The 24,044-nt window shown below is 32.6% G+C and overlaps 1 protein-coding gene across 1 annotated transcript in view; it reads right to left on the bottom strand.

The window, feature by feature from the left end:
- The window catches only part of LOC306888170 (protein unc-13 homolog C-like), a gene marked incomplete at its 5' end in the record, with an annotated part of 162,650 nt that overhangs the window by 13,905 nt on the left and 124,701 nt on the right, over window positions 1–24,044 (bottom strand). The window contains 8 exons of the mRNA XM_079446334.1: window positions 2,874–2,954; window positions 7,073–7,132; window positions 8,511–8,634; window positions 8,715–8,855; window positions 10,437–10,525; window positions 16,870–16,896; window positions 19,026–19,103; window positions 21,207–21,284. Coding sequence (XP_079302460.1) covers window positions 2,874–2,954; window positions 7,073–7,132; window positions 8,511–8,634; window positions 8,715–8,855; window positions 10,437–10,525; window positions 16,870–16,896; window positions 19,026–19,103; window positions 21,207–21,284 — 678 coding nt within the window. The remainder of the gene's footprint in view (window positions 1–2,873; window positions 2,955–7,072; window positions 7,133–8,510; window positions 8,635–8,714; window positions 8,856–10,436; window positions 10,526–16,869; window positions 16,897–19,025; window positions 19,104–21,206; window positions 21,285–24,044) is intronic.

Genomic DNA, 24,044 nt, shown 5'->3' on the forward strand with positions numbered 1-24,044 from the left:
AAAACATAATATAATAATAACTTTTTAAATGATAAAGTTTCACTCTCAGAGTTTAACCTGTGCATATTTTTGATTATTTGATAAATGCATTACAAAAAAACCTTAAATTACAGCACATGCAAAAGTTATAGAGTTCAGAAAGGTTTGCAGAGCAGAAATGACCGTAGTAACCATTTCATAGAAGCACAAGACTGTTATATTGTGAATATTGACTGCACATTGTGACTAACATTGCCTTTGAGGCATTCTCACACTATTGCACTGCCTTACTGTTGAAATACTGCCATTCAGCATCTATATAGACAGAAATATCATCCATTCATCAGAGCAGAACATGATTTGAACATCATAAATGAAACGCTCTCAGTGGACGCTGCAGTAATATTCACAGCTTCATACGGTTAACCGAGTTAATCCTGAGTTAACGTTGAGATAACTCGTCTGTCAGCTGAACACAATCAGATCAGGGTTCAACAGAAGCCCGGAGCTGCAGAGATCAGCGTCCACTGCTGGACATGAGTGTGAGAGACGACTAGCATTTGATCAGATCTACTTTATTATTCTATTAGCATAAGGGCTGATTAGAGCGTGAGCGGTGAGGACGAGCGCTGACGTTTGCATGTCTGCCGTGATTGAGACAGATGAGATTTCCACTGAGGAATCAGTCGCTCTGGCGCTCAGGATATGCCAGGTGTCGTTTTCAATGCTTACATTGAGTTTTTCCCTTACTTTGATATTGTATACATTTTAATTGCATCGTTCATATATAAAATGCAGCTCGAAGTGCTTCACAGGTCAGAATAAAAAAATATAGAAACAAAATTACTCATCTAAATATTTATTCCTTGTATTGTTTAGCGTTTCTGTTTTGCATATCTAATGTTTGCATTTAGTTTCCTCACTTTGACCTTATTAAAATAAATAAATAATACATTTTATTTGTGAAGCATCATTCATATCTATCTATAAACCTCAATAAAAATAAAGAAATAACTATCTATCTATCATTCTTTCTGTCTTTCTGAGTGTGATGAAATCCAGTGAGCAGCGTCTGATTGTCTGCTGATGAAGGCCTCTGGCTGTGAGCTGGACTCTAGTTGAGCTGATGATGAATGGCTGATGTGGTTTGTCGGCTGTATTGATTGGTCAGGACGAGCATCACTTTGGTAATAATACAGAATAAAGAATAAACAAGCTTTTACGAAACTCATCAGAGAAACAGATTCAGTGCACATATTAAGGATCAAGTTTATATGTTCCATGTGCTTTCATGTGCTGATCAGATCAGTCTTTGTGTTATGAATATACTTCAAATATGCTTTTTTGATCTTCTGGTGGCCCATTATTTCAGCTGCATTATTCATACAGAGCTTTTTTCTAGTGTGTGTTTGAGAGCAGTGGCGAAGGCCCTGCTTTATTTTATTTTTTATTTCACGTTCTATTTGATGTTCCATCTGTCATTTGCAGATATATTTGACATTTTCCTCAGATGATCAACAACACACTAATAATATCATATGTTTGTATGTTGTACTTGTATAATATCAAGTGGCATTGATTTTTATGGCACCAAATATAATAATTATAATACATAAAAATCTAAGCATCCTTAAAACTAGATAAATTTGTCCATATCCATCCATCCATCCATCCATCTAAAAATTTGGTTGAAAAAGCATTAATAAATTGCCAATTTGTTAGGAAAATAAAAATCAAGATACATAATGAGTTTTTCCCTATTTTTTTTTTTTACATAAAAAAATAAATATATAAATAAAGTAAAACAATACAAAATAATAAATGATATGTTATTTGTATAACATTGTTCATATCCAATGTTTTGGGGGAAAAAAAAAACCAAGATTCATCATATTCTGCAAATAAGTCTTACAATATGATTGATTTATTTTAATAATAGTTTAGTATATTTAGATATTTTAATAGAAAATATTAAAAGAAAAATATATATTTTGAAGTACATTGATTCATTGATGGATTCATATTTAAAAAGACAAAACAAAGACATGAGACAGGGATTGTTCTCCTCTCCCTCTTTTTTCTGTCTGTGTCTCTTTTCTTCCCTCACACATTAATTATTATTCTCATTAATCTCAGCAGATATCTTGGCTGTCGTTGCTTTGCACCTCGAGCACAGAATCCTGAGCTCATCTCTGCGTGCAGCCGTTTCCATCGACAAAATTTCACTCAAGGCTTTTGTGAACTTCCCTAATTAGCTTCAGTCCTCAGAATACCAATGAGCCAAATTCCCACTCCATGACCGATCCCAACAACATGCATATTTACACCACATATACAGTCACACACCACTGTAACCACACGTGTGTGTGTGTGTGTGTGTGTGTTTATATATGTGACGCAAGTAAAATAAATCCAGGTCAGATCTAATCTGACTCTATTCCACATGCTTCAACCGAAGAAAATGTGGTTCGAAGGTGGAAAAATTCACATCATCACTTAAACCTGATGCATTTCAGGAAAAAACGGAGTGCGTTTAAGTTGCATGAAGTTGTTCATAAATGCTGGAGTTTATGCATGCACTGTATCGCCCTCCAGAGGCCTGGAGAGGAACTAAAACCATCGAGGACAAAATCATAGAATAAAATACATAGACTGAATATGATATTGCAATTTTGAGTCTGTTTTTGTGTGTGGAATATGTAGCAGTGAACAGTCTGTGTGCACACCTAAAAAACATAAATAAGCCTAATGATACCAGTCTTAATTTTCCAAACCAAGCTACATTTTTATGCACCTGAATTTAAAAGCAGTTGTTTGATTGTAGCACCAGTCTATGCAGCAGTTCATGTGACTGAGCCCTGAATCAGAGCAGAAGAAGAGCGAGAAGCCCATACCTTGATGGTGGGAAGCACTAAATCCATGGCGGCACACTGTCGTGGGCTCAGACTGCGAGCTTCCTCCCGGATCACATGCTCCTGAACACAGAGAAAGACAGAGTCAATTACTGTCTTTAATCCACATTAAAATGCACTTCAGATCTTGTCCTACATTCATTTCTAACACTGGTCTTACTATATATACCACCTCATGTAGAAGAATTTTAATGAAATGCCATGCATAAAATGACATCTTTTTATTTTATTTCAGCTAATTATTATATGCATGCCCTCCATATTATATTTTATTTTAGCTATAATAATATTTATATACATAAAATATATAAGACCTCCAGTAAAAATATTATATTTATTTTTTTTATTTTGTTTTAGTAATAAAATCAAATATTTTCTTTTATGAAGGGTGTATATATTTTACTTCACAGCTAAAATAATAAAATAAAATAAATATTTTCCTCCATCCATTTCTGGTCAAGCTAAACTACTTTATGTTAAACCATTTTGATAAAATACAATGCATAAAAGAATTCTGAGAGTTTAGATTTTCTTGACAAGTTTGCTGTTTTATTGTTTATTTTATTTCAGCTGTAAAGAAAAATGTATATGCCCTCCATTATTTATTTATATATTTATTTTAGCTATAAAATAAAAAATATATAAGCCATCTAGCAAATATCTTACAATGTATTATTTAATTTTTATTTTGTTCTAGTTATAAAAAAATATTTTATTTTTTGAAGGGATTATATATTTAAATTGATTGCTAAATAAAATAAAAATAATAAAAACTAAACTAAAATAAAAGGGCTGTGAGCATTCAGTTTTGTTCAACATGTTTCCTAGTTTGTTTCTCGCCTTTTTCTAAAATGCCTTAATACCAGCTGTTTTCAAAAGTTCCCTCCATCTTCTCTGGTTAGTTTATTTATTTTAACACCAGGGGCCTCGTTTATAAAATGTTGTGCAGAAACCATCCTAAAATTGATCTTACGATCATCCCTCAAATATGCATAAGTGGTGTGATTCATAAAATGAACGTACGCACAGAAAATGCACGTACGTGTCTCTTTCAGATGTGAAACTTGAACTTGCACACAAATGAATGGTTTCAGCTCGCTGCCTTGTAAATGACTCCTAATTAATGTCATTAACTTGTAAAAGATCACCAGTCATCATCCATATTCGTTCATTTAGAACAACGAGCTGCAAGAACAGCTTACATTTTCAAAACCTGCAGTACTCCAACAAGAAAAACTGTGTACGTCTGCTCGGATCCTGATGTGAAGCTAAGCACTTTTCCACGTCAAAGACAGTTTTTACAAATATGAGTGCTGGCGTGGATTTGAGCGTACGCACACTCTAAGATCAAATCTGAGCGTACGAATGATTTATAAATGAGGCCCCAGAACCCTGTCCATAACATTAGGTGGAATATTCAAGTAAAACTGACACAAAATCTCAGGATTTATAAGGATGGCCAGTGTGCGTTAGTCTTTTAAAGGTTCTCCTTTCTCTTTGGAGTGTTACAAGCTGTCCATGCATAGATGAGATCCCTGAAGTTGCAAAGACTAGAGTCTGAAAACCAAAGAGATATTCTTTATAAAAGTTAAGACTTGTCCACGTCCCCCTAAAACGGCTCATTCAAACACGCCCCCACATGTCTACATCACTGTGTGGGAAGATTTGCATAACACCGCCCAAATGTCTACACAATAAAAGAAGGCGGAACTATTATTCTCTCTGTATAGTATTGTTGCTGCCGCCGGCGCCATGTCCTGGAGACTCTGTATTTCGTTGTGAAAGCGAAACTACTTTGTTTGGGCTTCCAAAAGAGGACACAACTAGAAATCAGTGGTTAAGTTGTATTTACAACACTGTTTCAGAACAGTTCAACCCAAATATTAGAGTGTGTGCAGCGCATTTTACGGAGGACTATTTCCTGAACCTGGAAGAGTAACCTACAATACTGGCTGTTTCTATAAAGTGGGGCAATTCCAACTTTGCAAGGACAGTCTGGCGCTTCTGACTCACAGCCTGTAAATACATTTTCTTATTTAAAGAATTTGGCACTGACGATTCAAACACGAGTTTTGAGCTGTGTAGAGTAGTGCTTGTTGTTTGTCGTTTCTCCGATCACAAATGCAGACATGGTGATGTTTACACAGCGCGATGCAATGTGACACGTAAAAAGACAGGATTATAATCAGTAATTATATTCCCACTGGATGCAAAAAAAGCCTCGTTTATAATGGGTTTATTGTTTTTGTGTCGTCATGCAACACAGCATCACAATACAGTAAGGGGCGTAACATTTCCATCTCACGCTTGAGGTATTCGGTCAATCACAACGCACTGGATAGCTGGCCAATCAGAGCACAGCTTTGTTAAAATCGACGTGTTTCAGAAAGGCAGAGCAAAGAGGAGCAACAAAAATGTACAGTGTGTGGAAAATAATGTGTTTTTTGAACCTCAAACCATGTATACATATTGCATTACACCGAATACACAAAATAATGTTCTTTTTAGCAACCTTATATGAACCCTTTAATGTGAGCTTTGCATGCATACAAGATTCAGAGGTCAGCAGGGCTTTTCTTGGAGCGTCTTACCGCTCATTAGAATCAAAGGTGACAGATCCCAGGAGACTCTGTGGCCTCACCATGATTCAAGACGAGAAGTCAGCAAAACTTCAATTTCATTTAATCTTATAGGTCAATGGTGGTGCAAAGTTTAATACAAATAAGCCTGAGAGAGATAACAGAGAGAGCGGCGTGTGAGTGAACATTAATCCACATCAAATCAGTGCAAGCTCATCTGAGAGTTCAGGAAGAGCTGATTCTGTCCACTGACTTCTCCCAGCTTAAGCTCGCCGCTTCAGAGATGCGCTCACACCTTTAGTGTATTGATCAGCTGTTCAGGTCAGTACACACATTCAGACTCGCTGCAAACCAGTACATCCACAAACACACAGAATAATGCACATTTCAGAACTCATCGTGTCTTAAATGTTACTGCACTTTCATAAAACCTCACTGGATGTACAGTGCAATAAAAAACACACCTCAGCAGCCAAAGAAGGTACAGTAATCAGCAGAACTTATATTTTATTGCTTTAGTCTTAAATTCACTTAATGTTGACATTTTACACTTAATATCTTAACTAATTTTGCTTCTCAAGTAAATGAATCTTAAACATGCAATATTACTCAGTGCCAAATACTGCATCACTTGTAAACAATAACCAGAAAGCAACTGTGCGTTGATTCTCATGTGCACTTAAGTTGCTTCAAAAAGTCACTTATGAGTTTTAAGGCAGTTGCATATAATGCATAAAGCCATAGACGGTACTGCAGTTTCACTGGGTTTAGAAACAGAGCGGTTGACTTCTACACACAATTACTGAAGCACAGAGAAAGGAACCCTAAAATGCATTTGGAGCTAAAGCTGCAATTGAGCACAGATGTTTCAATGCATATGAAATGAGACAGAGAGGGACAAATGAGATGGACTGTGTGGAGACATAATGACGAGAAGCCCTCCATCTGTCTGACACCTGCTCAGATCCAAAGCGCTTGTCCTCCTCTGGACTTAAACTCCTCAGCGAGCGCACATAAACACACCAGCAGAAGCAGGAAAGTTTTCCGGAGAGACCGTAATGATGCAAATGGGCAGCGTTTGACGGACAGCTGTAAAGCCTTAGCATAAGCCAGAAAGTGTTTTTGCAGCTAAACGAGAGCTACATGAAAGCGCTGCTGTAATTTGTGAGGATGGTGGATGTCTAGTACTGCTCCGAGTCCTCTAAGCTCCACGAGAATCGATGCCTTCCAAACCTGACAAACATTAAACTTGCTGTCAGTCGCGGCCCGTCTGCTGCTCCTGCCGCTTTAAACTGAACATGCCTCGCTCACGTCTACAATCTGATGCACGCATTTGCATTCACAGGCTTGATATTAAACCAATTACCTCCTATTTTGGGGTCATGTTCAAACACGTGAAAGCCATTTGCTTAAAGTTCATGCAAAAAACAAAAATTAAAACACACAACTAAAATATTTCCGGAAAAATTATGTATAAATAAAGGATGTTATTAAAGACCAGATAACTTTCAATAGAAGTTTTAATAACGATACTGGAATGTTTGTCCCTTTAAAATGAAAGTTATGTTTTCTTTAGCATAGATTGGAAAACCGAGTCCTCACCTTGAGTTTGGAGAACTGGCCGAGGTCCTTGGCAGCGCTGAAAATCATCTGAGCCCCTTGCTGTTAAACAAAAGCACAACACAAAGAGTCGACAAGTAATTGATTCCTGAGGGAATGAAGTGTCGTCCAGCGAGTGAAACACAGTTTGTTCAGTGTGTTTGGCAGTCGGGTGTCCGGCTGCTGATTCAGCTTATTAAGAAGATGGACTGAAGGCTTGCAAGGAACATTTTGTTTGTTCATGTCACTTACTGGAATATTATTTCCAGAAACAATGAGGGCCATTGTGCCATCATTTAAACTAATTTTAAATTAAATATATAGGGCTTCCATTAAATACTCTATTTTTATACTTGTATTTTATTTTAGCTATGAAAGTAAAATATAAAAGGCCTCCCTTAAATATTTTTTATTTTATAGCTATGAAATAAAAAATAAAAGCCATACACTAAATATTTAATTTAACAAAATTTTAGCTATAAAGTAAAATATATAGGCCCTCCATTGTACAGTACATCCCATTTTTCTATTTTCTTTTTAATTTTAGCTATGAAATAAAATATATATAAGCTTTGCATTGTTTTATTTTATAGCTTTGAAAAAAAAAATCAATTATATATATATATATATATCAAATAAGACCATTATTTTATTTGATCTTAGTTCTAAAGTAAAATATACAGTATAAGCCCTCCACTAAATATTATATTTTATTTTAGCTATGAAATCAAATATATTCAGCTCTCCATTATTTTGTTTTATTTTAGCTACAAAGTGTTTTTTATTTTAATGTAATTAAATGTAAGCAATAAAGAAAAACATACACGTCATCCATAAAATATTTTATTTGAATTTTGCTGAAAGTAAAATAAATAAGCCCTCCATTAAATTATGTATTTTATTTTAGCTATGAAATAAAATATATTAAGCTCTCAATTTTCTGTTTTAGCTTAGCTATAATGTAAAATATATAAGCCATCCATTAAATATAATATTTTAGGTTATCTATGAAATAAAATCTATTAATCTCTCCGTTATTCTCTTTTATCTTAACTATAAAGTAAAATACGCACGGCCTCCATTACATATTTTATTTAATACCATTTTTATTCATCCATTTTATTTCATTTTTATTCATTTTATAGCTATGAAATAAAATATACAAGCCCTCCGTAAAAATATTTAATTTTATAAATAAATAAATAAATATGTTTAAAACTATGAAACATCTGGTGTTCCTAATTATGGTTATTCCTCCTTGTAGATCCGCTAAACAGCACTTTTCAAACAGCAGCACGTCTCTTTCCATCCTCGGCTGATCTAGGATTGTGTCTTCACTCACATTTCCATAAGCTTGTGTTAGGAGCAGATGCATGTGTGTGTGTGTGTGTGTGTGTGTGTGTGTGTGTGTGTGTGTGTGAGACAGACGTGCTACACTCACTGTCTGGTCTGAGAGAGGTGGAAGAACAATCTGGTGTTCGATGGTGTTGAGCACTATCTTCCACAGCTCCTTAAGGACCCGTTTGAGAACCGTCTTCTCACAGATCTTGGCAAACAGAATTAGGCTGGAGAGAAAAAAGAGGGATGGAGTGAAAGAAAGAAACGCAACTGGTGCTTCAACAGATGTAGCTCTGGGTTTCCTCACTTCTTGTCCAGCAGGTCCATGAGGGGTCTCAGGACGGTCTCTGCGTCCATGGCTGCGTTACTCTTGTTCCCTGCGCTTCCCTTCATCTGCATCAGCTCCTGGTTCATTTGTTTGACACAGTCCTCAATGACCGGCTTGAAACTGCACAGACATGGTCAACTTAAAAACCACATCCATACTAGCATTCATCTGAGAATGAGAACATGTTGAACACATTTTTATCGTTCGAGCACATCTGTATGTCTATGTTTTCTAATCACAGAAGGCAACATGAAATTAATGCAAAATTTATCTATATACTTCCTCCATAAATGTTGCATGTGCATTTTATTTTAGCTATACAGTAAAATATATAAGTCCTTCATTAAATATTTGAACTATAAATAAAAGATGAATGTCCTCCATAAAAATAATTTTCTATTTTATTTAATGCTGTCGAACGATTAATCACATCCAAAATAAAAGTTTATGTTTACATAATATGTGTACTGTGTATATTTATTATGTATTTATTTATATATAAATAAATAATACACACACATGCATGCATATATTTTAAAAAAAGTTACGTTTATATATTAAATATGTTTATATATGATATAAATTATAAATATATTCAAAATATATGCTGTATGTGTGTGTATTTATATATACGTGATAAATATACACAATACACACAAATATATTAACTTTTATTTTGTATGCGATTAATCTTTTGACAGCACTATAATTTTATTTAATAAATCTAATGAATATAAATATGTTATTGTATTAAACACATAAATAAAAAACAGTGATTTTTTATAATTTTAACTATAAATAAAATATATGTCCTCAATAAAAATAGTTTGATTTTAATTTATTTCTCGTATTTATTATGTTTAATCACTCTCTTATTGATTTTGTTATGTCACTCGTCATCCTGTCTGTGTACTCGAAGCTTCTGTCACCAAGACAAGTTCCTTGTGTGTGTAAGCACACTTAGCAATAAAGCTCTTTCTGATTCTGATTCTAATAAAATTAAATATAAAATAAATAAACTAGGAAAAATTAAAACTGTGACATTCAAGCTATTCTGAAATTACTGGAAAATGGATCCTAATTACATTACTTAAAGATTCATCATATGCTTTATGTCCTTTTTTCCCCTAAATGTGTTAACTTTCTAATCAAAGCTGTGAATCAATGATAAATGTGTCCCTGGAGCACAGAAGCAGTCATGAGTAACACAGGTATATTTGTAGCAATAGACAACAATACATTGTATGGATCAAAATTATACATTTCTCTTTTATGCCAAAAATCATTAGGATATTAAGTAAAGATCATGTTACATGAAGATATTTTACAAATTTCCTACCATAAATATATAAAAATAAATTTTTGATTAGTAATATGCATTGCTAAGAACTTCATTTGAACAACTTTAAAGGCAATTTTCTCAATATTTAGATTTTTTTGCTCCCTCAGATTCCAGATTTTCAAATAGTTGTATCTCAGCCAAATATTGTCCTATCATAATGATGTATAAATCTCAATTTAAACTTATGACTGGTTTTGTGGTCCGGGGTCACATATCATAGCCACAGCATCCAATCAAATACTGTATGTGTAACAATAACATTTAATTTGTGAGACAAATGTCTTTTTACATGACTTTTTAGAATCTGATCATATTTCCTGCGTCTCAGCAGCTTTACCCATGATTCCCTCATACGTCACCTGGAGCCGAAGACGCCGCTGAGCTCGTCCAGCACCGTATTGAGTTTATTCTGCAGCTCTTTCAGCAGCTCGCTGGCATCCGCGTCCAGCTGGAAAACACACACAGTCACATGACACACACCACAGGAACAGGAAACACTGACGATTCAGCCGCAAATCCATATCCAGAGTCCAAAAAACAATGAAATCGTAAAAAAAAAATCATGAAAAAGCATTAAATGCTGTAAGTTAAATAAAACAGATATATACTCCCTAAAAACTGAATTACTACAATAAATAAATAATAAATAAAATGTATTAAATTAAATTATTTATTAATAAATAAAAACATGCCATAAAAATATTTTTTGTAAATATGTAAGAATATGTATACACCTGTTTATATTTTATATATCTATATTACATTTGTTATTACAAAAATATATAAGAAATACTATCTATCTATCTATCTATCTATCTATCTATCTATCTATCTATCTATCTATCTATCTATCTATCTATCTATCTATCTATCTATCTATCTATCTATCTATCTATCTATCTATCTATCTATCTATCTATCAGTCTATCTATCTGTCTGTCTGTCTGTCTGTCTGTCTGTCTGTCTGTCTATCAGTCTATCTATCTGTCTGTCTGTCTGTCTGTCTGTCTATCTATCTGATGGCCTATAAATGTAAATAAATATACACGTATGTATGCACACACACACACACATACACACACGTTTGGATATTTTATATTTACTTGATATCTTAACTAGAAAAAGAAAATAGAAAAAAAGAATATATATTTTTAAAAGTTTAATGTCCCTGTTTTTTATAGCCTGTAGAGATAAATAGTTGATGTTAGGTTATATGAGACAGAAGATCTGTCTGACAGCTTTGTTTTCAAGCCATGGTTTGGTGATTTTCTCTGCTGTTGAACAGTGAGCTTTCAGTCAAGCGAGCCGAGCCGCTGAGAAGGTCTCGACTGAAGAATCGCTTGACTAATGATGACTGCAAATTCAGTACGAGACACAAGAGCAGATGAGCCAATGAGATGCAGCTGTTCGGCGAGTCTGCGTCACAACGGTGGCTTTTACCCATAATGCACGCTGGATTTCTGTGCGTGAAGCTGTGCTCTACCTTTGGTTTGACTCCATTCACTCAAGTCCAGTCAAAAACAATGTTCAATATTTGCAAGTGATACACAGTCAACAGAGACAGAATCCATACGGGGCTGGATTACTGCAATCAATCAATAAACATACACGCTATATAAAATCATTATATAAAATACATTTTGTATAAAAATTTATTAAAATATAGAATACTTGCAAATTTGCATATTGTTGTATATATTTTATATAAAATAAAAAAGCAAGGGGAAATACATGCAAGATATACACAAAATATAATCTAAAAATGTAAAATAAAATATAATATAAGATAAATGACTTTCCAAAATTCATTCAAAATGTGTCAATTACACTTGACCTAAGGGCAGAATTACTACAATAAATCAATAAATACATTCATAGATATATACATAATGTGAATTATTATATAAAAACGTATTATATTATATTTGCAAAAATAGTACTGTTGTATATATTTTAAAGATTTGTTCTGTAATAAAAAAGCAAGGGAAAATATATATTAATAGACTGCAAAAATGTAATATATAATGTAAGGTATGTACTGTTTTATATAAGATATATACAAAATATAATATAAAATGTAAAATAAAATACAATATAAGAAAAAAATACTTCTTATAATATTATATATATATATATTATATTCTTCCTATAATCTTATTTTTATTATTACAAACCAATAATAAAAAAATACACACAAAACATGCGCACACATGCATTATTATATATTATAAAAATATATTTAGTATAAAAATGCATTACAATATAGAACATTTGCTTTTTTTGCTATAAAATACATGTTTATAGAGTGTAAATGTAATACATAATATAATATATTAAAAAAAGAATATAAAATGTAATATCCAAAATTATACAATATAATGTAAAATTTGGCAATTACACTTTCAAAGTGCCCTAAGGGCTGAAAAACTAATTCTGCAGAAAATAATCACTATTCATAATTACTGACAACATTTTAAAAGCCTCTACAAGGAAAATGATAAACTGAAAAAAGAGGCTCATGTATCAGATATCTGACGTCTTCTAAAGATGAAGAACAATGCTTTGCTTTCATGCATGATTCCTAGCATGTGAGTTGTATTTAGCATGTTTAGTGCTTGTATTTGGACAGCAGTGTGAGGCAGGATGTCCATGTATTGGGGATGAATTGTAACAGTGTTTATGGTTCCCGGTAAGCAGAGGACCGTCCAGATCAATCAGTGATGGCAGCGGGCCGATGCTGGTGTGTGAGATCTCATCAGGTTAATGGAGATCAGAGACGTCTGTCACTGACAGAGAAGCACGGCCAGCAGCCACCACTGATAACACAAACACAGTCAACGCTTCACACGTTATCATTTAATCTGCAATATTATAAAAAATAAGAAATTATACTGTGCTTCAAGAAAAGTCTATGTTTATGAAGGCATCTCCACCCTAATTCTCATTACCATGATATTCATTACATTATTCGTTATAATATATAAATGTTTATATATATATATATATATATATATATATATAATTTTGTCTTTACTGCTCCAATACATATATATTTAATTTTCTCATTACAATAATGAATAGAAATATATACATTTATATTTATATTTACTTTATACTTTCATAAAAATACTTTACTCATTTAAAAAATAAAGTATTTGTTACTTTATTACAATTTAAATGAAAAAAGTAACCATTAAGGTTTGAAGTAAATTTAAATGTACAAATTTAAATAATTTATAAATGTGTATATATATATATATATATATTATTCTCAGTACAGTAATATGACAACTAGAAACCGCATTATATATTTATATAATTTTTAAATTCACTTGATTCTTGAATACTATATAAAATAATAATTATATATATATATATATATGATTTATTTATGAATATAAATGTATTTATATAAATATGATATTAGATATATTTTATATTATGATTATATTTATATATATTATTTATATTATAGTATCAAATACATTTTCCAAATACTATTGATTCATGTTATCACCGGTTGCACTGCTAAATAAAAAGTAAAACATATGCAAGCATTATGGTAATGAGAATACATTTTTTCCTCAATGCAGTTATACTTTTTATTTTTGATTTTGAAATGTGACCAGAAAAATACTGCATCACCAGAAAAGATTTTACCCATGAAACGTAAAGGAGTGACCCAACAAACAAAAATTTTATTTATGTATGCATCTTCATGTTTTTTTCAAAGATTTATATTTATGCGAGGATTTAAAAGCATCTGAAATCAGGGTCTGACTGACTATAATAATTACAGACGGATTTGTGCTAAATCATGGTCTAAAACGTGAAATATTAACATTGTTAAGTTATAGCTGAATTAATTATATTCTAATTAGATTCTTAATTAGGGAATCATGATGTGAAATTGTACAAAAGATTACTCTTGTATACCGCACCTGTGGTCTACCTCGTATCGTTAATTAGCAGATAACGGGTGATCCGTGTGTCCGGTTATTCCCGACGGCAGCCTGACGGACAGCGGCGCAAACCCTCGTGCTATCACAGCTAACTTTGACTCCCGCAATTAATTTTTCTTGGACAGTTCGGGATCTTTTATTTATAAATCCATGATAACGAGTCACTGTAATTACATTTTTCTTTCACTTGGCTAATTGCTCTGGGAACGGTGGCGCTGCCAGAGCAGGCAGGGTTATATTTGGAGCGTTTCGCTTTTATTCCCTCAGAACGAATTGAGTTCATAAATTCATAAATTAGTCACTCTTTCAAACAGCTGGACTCTTTTTAAAGCGCTGTAGCCTTCATTTCAACAGAGGTAAGACATATAACCTTAATCTGACAGACCTCTGGCGCTCGTACAAATGATCTGCCTTTATGAATATTTAATTTGAAGTACTTTATAGCTGGACAAAAACTACCCAGTGATTTCAACACGTTATGAACGGCGTTCAGCGACTGCTAATATACACATGCCATTTCTTTCCCAGTCGTTTAAGTTCACAGACATAACCGACTGTGTTTTTTATGTAACCTTGTGTGTATTTGATAGTTTAAGTGCTATAAGACACAAAAAAGAACGTAGTTTCTGCTGCAGAAGTTTTTACTGATATGGCATTAAAACACAAATAATAAACTTTCATGATGTGGAAGAACTGCAGTGTCACGCGAGCATGACTTCTAGAGATGATAAACAGGACCAAACAGATGTTTTGTTTTGGCAGAGTATGTGAGGAATGAGCTGCAAAGGCTCCGCCCTCTTCTGGAAAAGGGGGCAGCTCATTTGCATTTAAAGATACATGTATCTGCATGTTTTTGCTTCTGTTAAAAAAAATGGTCATTTTCAGTGTGGAATATTAAAGGGGTCAGAGAACAAATGAAACAAAGGCAGTTCATGACCCCTGTAAATGATCTGTGGGGTATTTTGAGCTGAAACTTCACCTGACACCTGAGACTTCTTGTAAAATAAGTCCCATAAAAAAAAAAAAAATTCTGAGAATAGTGCAACCTAAACATCAGGAACAAACGAAAGCCTTCCAAACTCTGGTATCCATAATCATAAACATTGCACATGATTAAAAAACAAGTTCAGGCAAAACAGCTCTGCTAGTCATCAGTAAAGAGTTAGTTCAGCAAAAAATTAAAATGCTGTCATCATTTATTCACCTTCAGGTCATTTTTCTAAACCTGTAACTTTCTCTTTTTCCATGGAACTCAAAAGAAGTTATGCAATATGTTCATGCTGCTCTATTCCAAAAGAAAGTGATGCAATGCAATGCAAAAAAGTGAATTACAATGTTGTTATGCTCTAAAAAAAACACCATAAAAGCATCATGTGACTTTTTTTTTTTTTACCCAAATGTACAGTGTGTTCCACACACAAAGCTGTCACATGACTTGAAATGTATGCATGGGAATACTGTACATGTACTGTACATGTGCATGAGTGACTACTTTTATGATACTTTTAAGAGCTTTTTAGAGCTTATTTATCTTTCACTTACATTGCATGCGAGAATAATCATTCTTGTCAAGTTTTCTTTTTGTGCTCCATGTAAAATAAAAAGTTATAGAGGTTTGAAACAACACACTCAAATTATTATTTAGGCCTAAATTTAAGATTTATGTATTTGAATTACATATAAAAATCCATTTGAATTAAACAGATTTAACAAACTAATAAACTTAATGTGATACATACTTCTCAGTCATACATCAATGAAACCGGTCAGATTTCTGACCTTGTACTAATTAAGTGAATGTGTTTAGTAAACAATAACCAGCTTTATATATTTATTATCAATCAATAATTATTTTTTTCATTCTCATATTTTAATTGAACATAATTTTTCCCACAACTAGCCATTTTTTTAACAATGTTCATACTTTTTAACTGAGAAATATGCATTAGCCCACATTAAAATTATTCCTTATGAAAAAAAATAAAATAAATCTAGCTAAAATATATTTTAAATATGTCAACTATATATTGTAAAGAGTCAAGCTCAGTAAAATATATTTTTGAAATTGAAAATATATTTAGATTCAACCTTCATATACCAATATATATTGCAAAATGTATTTCAAGGGCAAGAAAATACATTTCCAATTTTTCTTAAAATGTGACGTATTTTCATTGGACTGAAATATTTGGAGGGCAAAATATACTTGGAAATGTTTTGAAAAAATATATATAAATATATACTTATTATAAATATATTTTCAAAAAGAAAAAATATATTTACAAAGTATATTTGGACATTTTCTGTACACACACACACACACACACACACACTCACACACACATTTATATGCAATTAAAAAACATACATTTTAAGTTAAGGCCTAAATATTTATGTGAGTGCATTAAGGTGAATAAATAATGACCGATCGTTCAATTTTGGCTGAACGTTGAGTGTTAGCAGCTTTAGTTATTGAACATAATCGTCCTGGTGAGGTTTCATGCCAGGAAACTCGAGCAGGTGCAGCATGCTCTTGTGGGGGCGGGACGGGAAGTACGAGAGACAGGAAGTGAAGCGTTTCAATGGGTGCTCGTGCTGTTCAGACGTGTCCAGTTAAACCGCTCAACCGGGATGAATTAGGACCGTACACTACAGCCAGAATTCACAACCACAGAGCAGCGTCATCATTTGCTGTCATTTAATGTTGCTCCAAACAGAAAGACAGAAAATCTTACATGTTTGGAACGACATGAGGATGAGTAAATGCAGACAGAATTCTGGCTGTAGAGCAGCGGTGTATAGAGATGTTAGAGGAAACCTATCCACACACCTTGCAGAAGACCACAGTCCCTTCCTCCTGGTGCAAGAGCCCAGAGGAGACGGGAACGACAAGAAACAAGGATATTGTCATAGTTGGAGAGAACAGAGAGAAGAATCACAACACGCATGCACAATTCACACGGGATGTTAAGCTGCGTCCACATCATGCAGAATTACCGTAATTATGAGGCGACTCTGAGATTCTACTCTGAACTCACCGAATCAATTGGAATCATTTGTTTCTATGGCAACACTGGATGTCAAATGGATCCATGCATGTGTGGCGAATCTTGAATAGGTTTATTTCCTTTTTTAATGAATGAAATGATTTTCATGATTCTCTTAAAGGAACATTTCACCCACAAATGTAAAATAGCTGGAAATGTACTTCTTGAACAGTAAAGAACTATTCAAGAAGCTTTTAAGGAATAGTTCACACAAAAATGATCATTTGATGAACATAGACTAACCCTCAGGACATCCAAGATTAGGATGAGTTCGTCATCAAATTTTGGAGAAATGTAGCATTGCATCACTTGCTCATATTTGATCAGTACAGAAACTGAAACAATTAGGAAACACAAGTTAACATCTTGAGAAGACAAAAGCTGAAACAAATCCATCATTAAGATGTTTTTTTTTTACTTCAAACTATTGCTTTTGGCTAAAATATGAGTCCATAATCCATAATAACGCTTCCTCCAGTGAAAAAATGCATCTCCTGTTGTCTCTCACATTAAAATCCAGACACATATTTGCTGTTTTGGCTTCCAGACCACTTTTTCACTGGAGGAAGTGTCAGAAAAAACAGTTTGAAGTTAAAAATCTCTTTATAATGGATTTGTTTCTTACAAACACAAAGCTTTTGTCTTCTCCAGATGTTAACTGATGGACTGGAGTGGTGTGGATTATTGTGATGTTTTATCAGCTCTCATTCTGACGGCACCCATTCACTGCAGAGCATCCATTGCTGAGACACTGATGCAATGCTACATTTCTCCAAACCTGATGAAGAAACAAGCTCATCTACATCTTGGATGGCCTGAGGGTGAGTATAAGTACATCAAATGATAATTTTTGGGTGAACTATTCCTAAAAAGCTTCTTGAACAGATCTTTACTGCCAATGCTAAACAAGCACTGTGCTAAAATACAACAGTAGGACATACATGTGATTAGAAAGAAAGACTGGATGAGGCAAAACAATACTAATGATATAAATAGACAGAATGTCTTTTTATTGTCTGCTCTGAATGGAAACAACATATATTTCAACATTTGTTGTATTTAATAAAAGTAAAAGATTTAAAAATCTGTCTTAACTCAGACTGGTTTCAATAATTCTAACAATTCACAGACTGAATCACTCAAAGAAGTAATCGTTATAAATAATTACATTTGTCAAACTACTCAAATACTTGATAATTATTGATTGTTATAGTATTTTGTGAGAAGTGTTGAGTTCTGACTGGCTGTTTAGAGAACATATAGATTAGGATACATATTCACATTTTTGTCCAAATAAAATGAAATGAAATAATAAAGTAAAGTGTCACAGCAGAATTGCTTTTTTTTATGATAATTACAAATCTTCTGTCATGTACAACTCAAAATCAAATATTTAACCCAATAATAGAAATGATAATTATTTATTATTACTGTACTTTTTGAGAGTTGTGAAACGGTTCAGTGAACATCTAGATACACATTAAATAAATAAGAAATAAAATATAATTTAATAAAATATAAAAAAAATATATAAAATAGTTCCCAAAAACAATATATTTTTAAAAGTTTATTTAAAATAAAATAAGAAATATAATAAATGTTAGCAAAAACAGTACTGTTTTTGTTTAGTGTATTTGCTAAGTATATAATTAGGCCTAATTAATCTTTAAGTTGTCATCTACTCATCAAGATAACTCTATTCAGTGACATTTAAATCATCAGTATGCGTCGATGTAGGACACTAACCAGCTGTAGCTGAAGCCTGCTGTCAAGAGGAAGAAGCTGGAACTTCTTGGACCTTCTAGTTGCAACTAATCAGACTCATAATTACGGTAATTCAGACATTCATGAACGCAGCTTTACAGTAAGGGATGTTCAGCAGCTTCACTCACACAGACAGTTAGTGGGAAACTTCAGAAACATTGATTAGATTACGGACCTGTTTTCCTCCCATGGACTCGAACATCTTCTCCAGCTGAACTCGGAGCTGCTGGATGTTGTTCAAGAGGATGCAGGGCTGTCAGGAGAAGAAAGATAGACAAGATATTTCATGACTGATCGATTGTACAGCTTTCCAGATACATTCAGTCTTCAAAACCCTCCGCCCTGCTAATGCAAGGAGACGTCTGCACTAGAAGACTTCTGTGAATATATACACAGGGCATCGATTCATCTGGATGCTGATCGTTGATTTTGCACATCTTACTTTCATCAGTGGCAGTAAATCTGAATTTCATTACGCATAAATCTATGCCTCCGCCTCTCCAGAGAAATGGCAGATTTACACAATTGAGTTGTATTCAAACACCCATTTCCTTTTGAAAATACATGAAATGAATGTACAGCAACTGTTTTCGTAAAGCATAATGTTTCCTTATATCTAATCATATTTAAAGTCAGTTGTATTTTGTTACACTGTAATAGTTATTATATTAGTTAATAGTCATAATCATAATGGTTAATAATGCATCTGACAGGTTGCCCTAATGCACAATTTAATAGATTTGAATTCTAATGCATTGCATATTTTTATTATAAATCTATATAATATTTATAAATTCTCAATATACCAAAAATGTCCATGATTTATTCCAAAATCCAAATATTTTCAAAACACTAATAATCTATCTATCTAACTAGATAGATAGATAGATAGATAGATAGATAGATAGATAAAATAAACAAAAATTTAAATAATAACATTTATTTACTATTGTTGTTGTTGTTATTATACAAATTATGCATTATTTATTTGTATGATTTGGGGATAAACAAAAAAGCATTATAAAAATAAAAAATCTAATATAAATAATACAAAAATGATTATACTTATTATTAATAAATAAACTGTATTATTATTATTGTTTATTTATTTGTTATTTTTATTATAATTTTTCTTATTATTAAAATAAACAAAAATTTTTATTATTTATTTATTCATGAATTATTTGGGGGAAAACGAATGAAAAGAATGCATTAGAGCATTCAGTATGACTGTCTTTATATATATTTTTAACATTTTCAAATACATGAAAAGCATGTTATTTTATGTGTAAAATGCCATCTATAATTGAAAAGGTTATAAAAACATCAGCCCGGTTACTCTTCAACTCAGTAACCGGGCTGATGGTAAACTAAGGTTTAAGATGACTTTCAGACTCAGTTTGTGATGACTGGTGTTAAATGAGCAAAGCGGCTGACCGGCCTCCAGGTGAGACGCAATGCATTATGGGTAAAAAGTGTCTGTTCCAGTAAATGTCAAATAAGCAGATGTGTGTTGACACACAGATGAACTAGAGATCCGGCAGCCATAACGCTCTTGTATAAGCATCCCATGAGTTAATTGGATGGGTAGGAGTGCGCAATTAGCGCAGGAGTCCAAAAGCTAATTAAAACTGGTTCTTACTGTCTGCACCGACCCACTTCCTGAAGGTCACATGTCAGCCGTGAGACAAATAGGTGTGAAGCTCTGAAACCCAAATACGAAGCGTCACACTAATTGAAACGAGGGAACATCGTCTCTGTGACAAGAGCAGCTGATTTCACACGCTCGTACATTTAATTCAAGACAATGTATATAAACTCTGGTGAGCTGATTTATGGGCATCGGTGCATTTAAAGATGTAGATATTCTTAGGATGAACCGAGCTGTCAATTAAGCAGTGAATGAGCGCAGAGGAGACCGAACAGAGATATGTCTTTAATTATCGGCCACGTGATTGTCTCTCTGTGGTCCTGTCACGGCACTTTAAAGACACATCTGTCTTTCTTCCCGCCGCAGACGTGCTCGCAGTCGTGTCAAGCTTTTATAATCATTACAGGAAGACAATGTGAACATTCGAGGTAGAACAAAAGCAGCTGAGTTAGCGCAGTGAATCGTGTCATTTTGCACAAAGAGCATAAAGTTGAAATCACAGAGGAAGGAGACGAGGACGTCAGAAGGTCTCGCAAGTTATTTGTTCTGCAAGCCGTCCAATCAAAGTTGATTGCAACGTCCCTCTATAATCTGATCAAGCCGCACTCGCAGGGTCATGACTTTAAAACACAAAGTTTTAAGATTTGTGTGTGTGTGTGTGTGTATGTGTGTGTATGTGTGTGTGGGGGAAGTTTATAGACTCACCAGTTTCTCTTTGTTCAGATGGCTGCTGAAGTCTTTAGAGATGATTGCAGCATACTGGAGAAGAACTTTATTTATGGTCTGGAAAGTGAATAAAATGTGGATTATTATATATTATAAAACACAGTCGTTTAACTTTATGGAAGCCATAAGTTGGGTTTGTGTTACTATTATTATTTATAGACCTAAAACACATGTGCATTCACTACCAGTCAAAAGTTTGGGGTAACTTAGCATTTATTTGATCAAAAATACTGTAAAAATTTTAAATATTATTATAATTTAACATAAGTGTTTTCTATATGAATATATTGATATATTCTATATCATTTTGATTACTGATAAACTAATGTAGTTTGATTTGTATTTGTTATCTATTTTAATTTTAGTTAAAGTTGGAGTAACGTTTGTCATTTTATTAGTATTTTTATTATGTCTGTATAGGTTTTTTTTTTTATTTAATTTGAGTAATTTTAGTACTTCAACAAACTACATGGAATTGAAAGAATATATATATATATATTGAATGTATAAATGTATATATGTGTATGTGTGTGGTTGTACAGACATATATGTAGTTGTTTTTTTGGTGTTTGGCTTAGTGTTAGAATCATTATACTCTTATGCCTTTTGTTCTTTAATATTTTTAATTGTTTTTAGCTTTATTTATTAAATTTTTTTTTCATTTAAATGTTAAGTTATGAAATTTTGTTGTATGCATTTGTCATTATTATTTAATTTCTTCTTTTTTTATGTGTATATATATAATTTATAAAGTTTTAGCTTTTAGTTTTGGATCTGTTTTTAGTTGTTTTAATACTACAATTGACTGCTTCTGTTGTCCTCATTTGTAAGTCTAAATAGAAAGTTTTAAAATTTTATCACAGTTAACCTTCCATTGCAAAAAAAGCAAAATTGACATTTTTTGGACATAGTACCATATAGCAGTAATATGTTTTTTGGTGATACCTACATATAATACTATGTTGTGTTAATCATAATATGGTAATACCATATTACTATTTAAAGTATCCCATCTGACATGAATATGATAATAACTGGCATATGCCTGTACAGTATCACAGCACTATAGCAATGCTATCACTGTTGAATAGCTAAACTGGTTATTGCAGTAAAATAATTGATTCCTTATAATATTACAAGCTCGCAAAACATTTTCATCATTTCCTCTCAAGCATTGAATATAAACCAATAAAGCACCCAGGATGGAATTATAGTAAAAGGTCTGGACACACCTACTCATTCATTATTATTAACTCATTTACAAAAATAAAATTAAAAATAAATAAATAATTTAATATAGTAATATAGTAAAGTGTTTTGTAATTGTAGTCACAACGCATTGTATAATTAAAATGATAGAATTTTAGAATTAAATCATTTTTAAGAATTTTTAAATTAAAGCACCTAACCCTCATATGATGTGTGGCTGTTCAATGCTCTTGTAATTTATTTAACATGATTTTTTGTCCTATTTTGTGAGAGCTAATTATGGACAAAATGTCAATTAATGGCACTGTACAGCCAAACACTAAGTTAGATTACTTACTGTATGTTTGCAGACTCACTGTAAAAAGTGGTAACCTACAATAGTTACTTTAAAGATATATTTTTTTACCTGATTCAACTCATATTTTGGTGGTACAAATTTATATATTTCGGTTCATTTAGCAATATTAAATATTAACTTACTTAAAATGCTACTTTTTGCCTTACTTACTCTAGTATTTAAGTCGCTTTGGATAAAAGCGTCTGCTAAATGACTAAATATAAATATAATATAAAATAATATAAATATATATGTTAAACTGTAATTTATTTCTGTGATCTGCAGCTGTATTTTCAGCGTCATTCCTCCAGTCTTCAGTGTCACATGATCTTCAGAAATCATTCTAATATACTGATTTACTGCTCAACAAACATTTCTGATTATTTCAATGTTGAAAAAAAAATTATTATATTTTTAATTTAATAATTGCATAATTTCAATGTTTTAATACTTAATATTTTTTCAGTAATCTTTGATGAATAGAAAGTTAAAAAGAACAGCATTTATTTGAAATGGAAATCTTTTGTAACATTATAAATGTCTTTACTGTCACTTTTGATCAATTTATTGTTTCCTTGCTGAATAAAAATATAAATTTCTTAAAAAAAGAAAAAAAAAAGACTTTATAATACTAACACAATTGTAGCCCATGTGATGACGTGTGTGCTTGCATCCATCAAAAAAAGTATGGGAAATTTGAGATTAGTAACCTGGAGCCAAGGAAATAGAATACAGCTCTTAACATATTCATAAATATGTAAATATGTAAATGAGGGCAGTAATGATGATATGCGTCTTGTAAGGCCGCTGTAATAGATTTCTCGTGTCAAGTTTGCATGAAGTAATCAATGCCTCCTACAAGACCCTTTACCCATAATCCTGTGGGAGGAGCGCCGCTCTCTCTCTCTCTGCCTTTTGCAGTTCATATGCATTCACCAGAGACACTTACAACAGGAAAATACATTATCTGGCCTGAAATCTCTTGTAAAATCTGCTGTGTTTGAGCGAGTGAGTACACTGTTTTTATAAGCTGTCTGAGTTCATGTGTTCATTTGTGGTGTTTTCAAAGTTAACCATTACTATTGCTATTGTTAAAAGATTTAACAACGTGACCAAACCTCTAACATCTTGGCTAAAAATGTGTTAATATATACAGTAAGTGTTATAATATATAAGTATAATAATTAAAGGAATAGTTGAATGGGTGCCGTCAGAATGAGAGTCCAAAAAGCTGATAAAACCATAATCCATAATAACGCTTTGAAAAAGCC

The sequence above is a fragment of the Barbus barbus genome (assembly GCF_936440315.1).
Source record: "Barbus barbus genome assembly, chromosome: 22".
NCBI classification, from domain to species: Eukaryota; Metazoa; Chordata; class Actinopteri; order Cypriniformes; family Cyprinidae; genus Barbus; species Barbus barbus.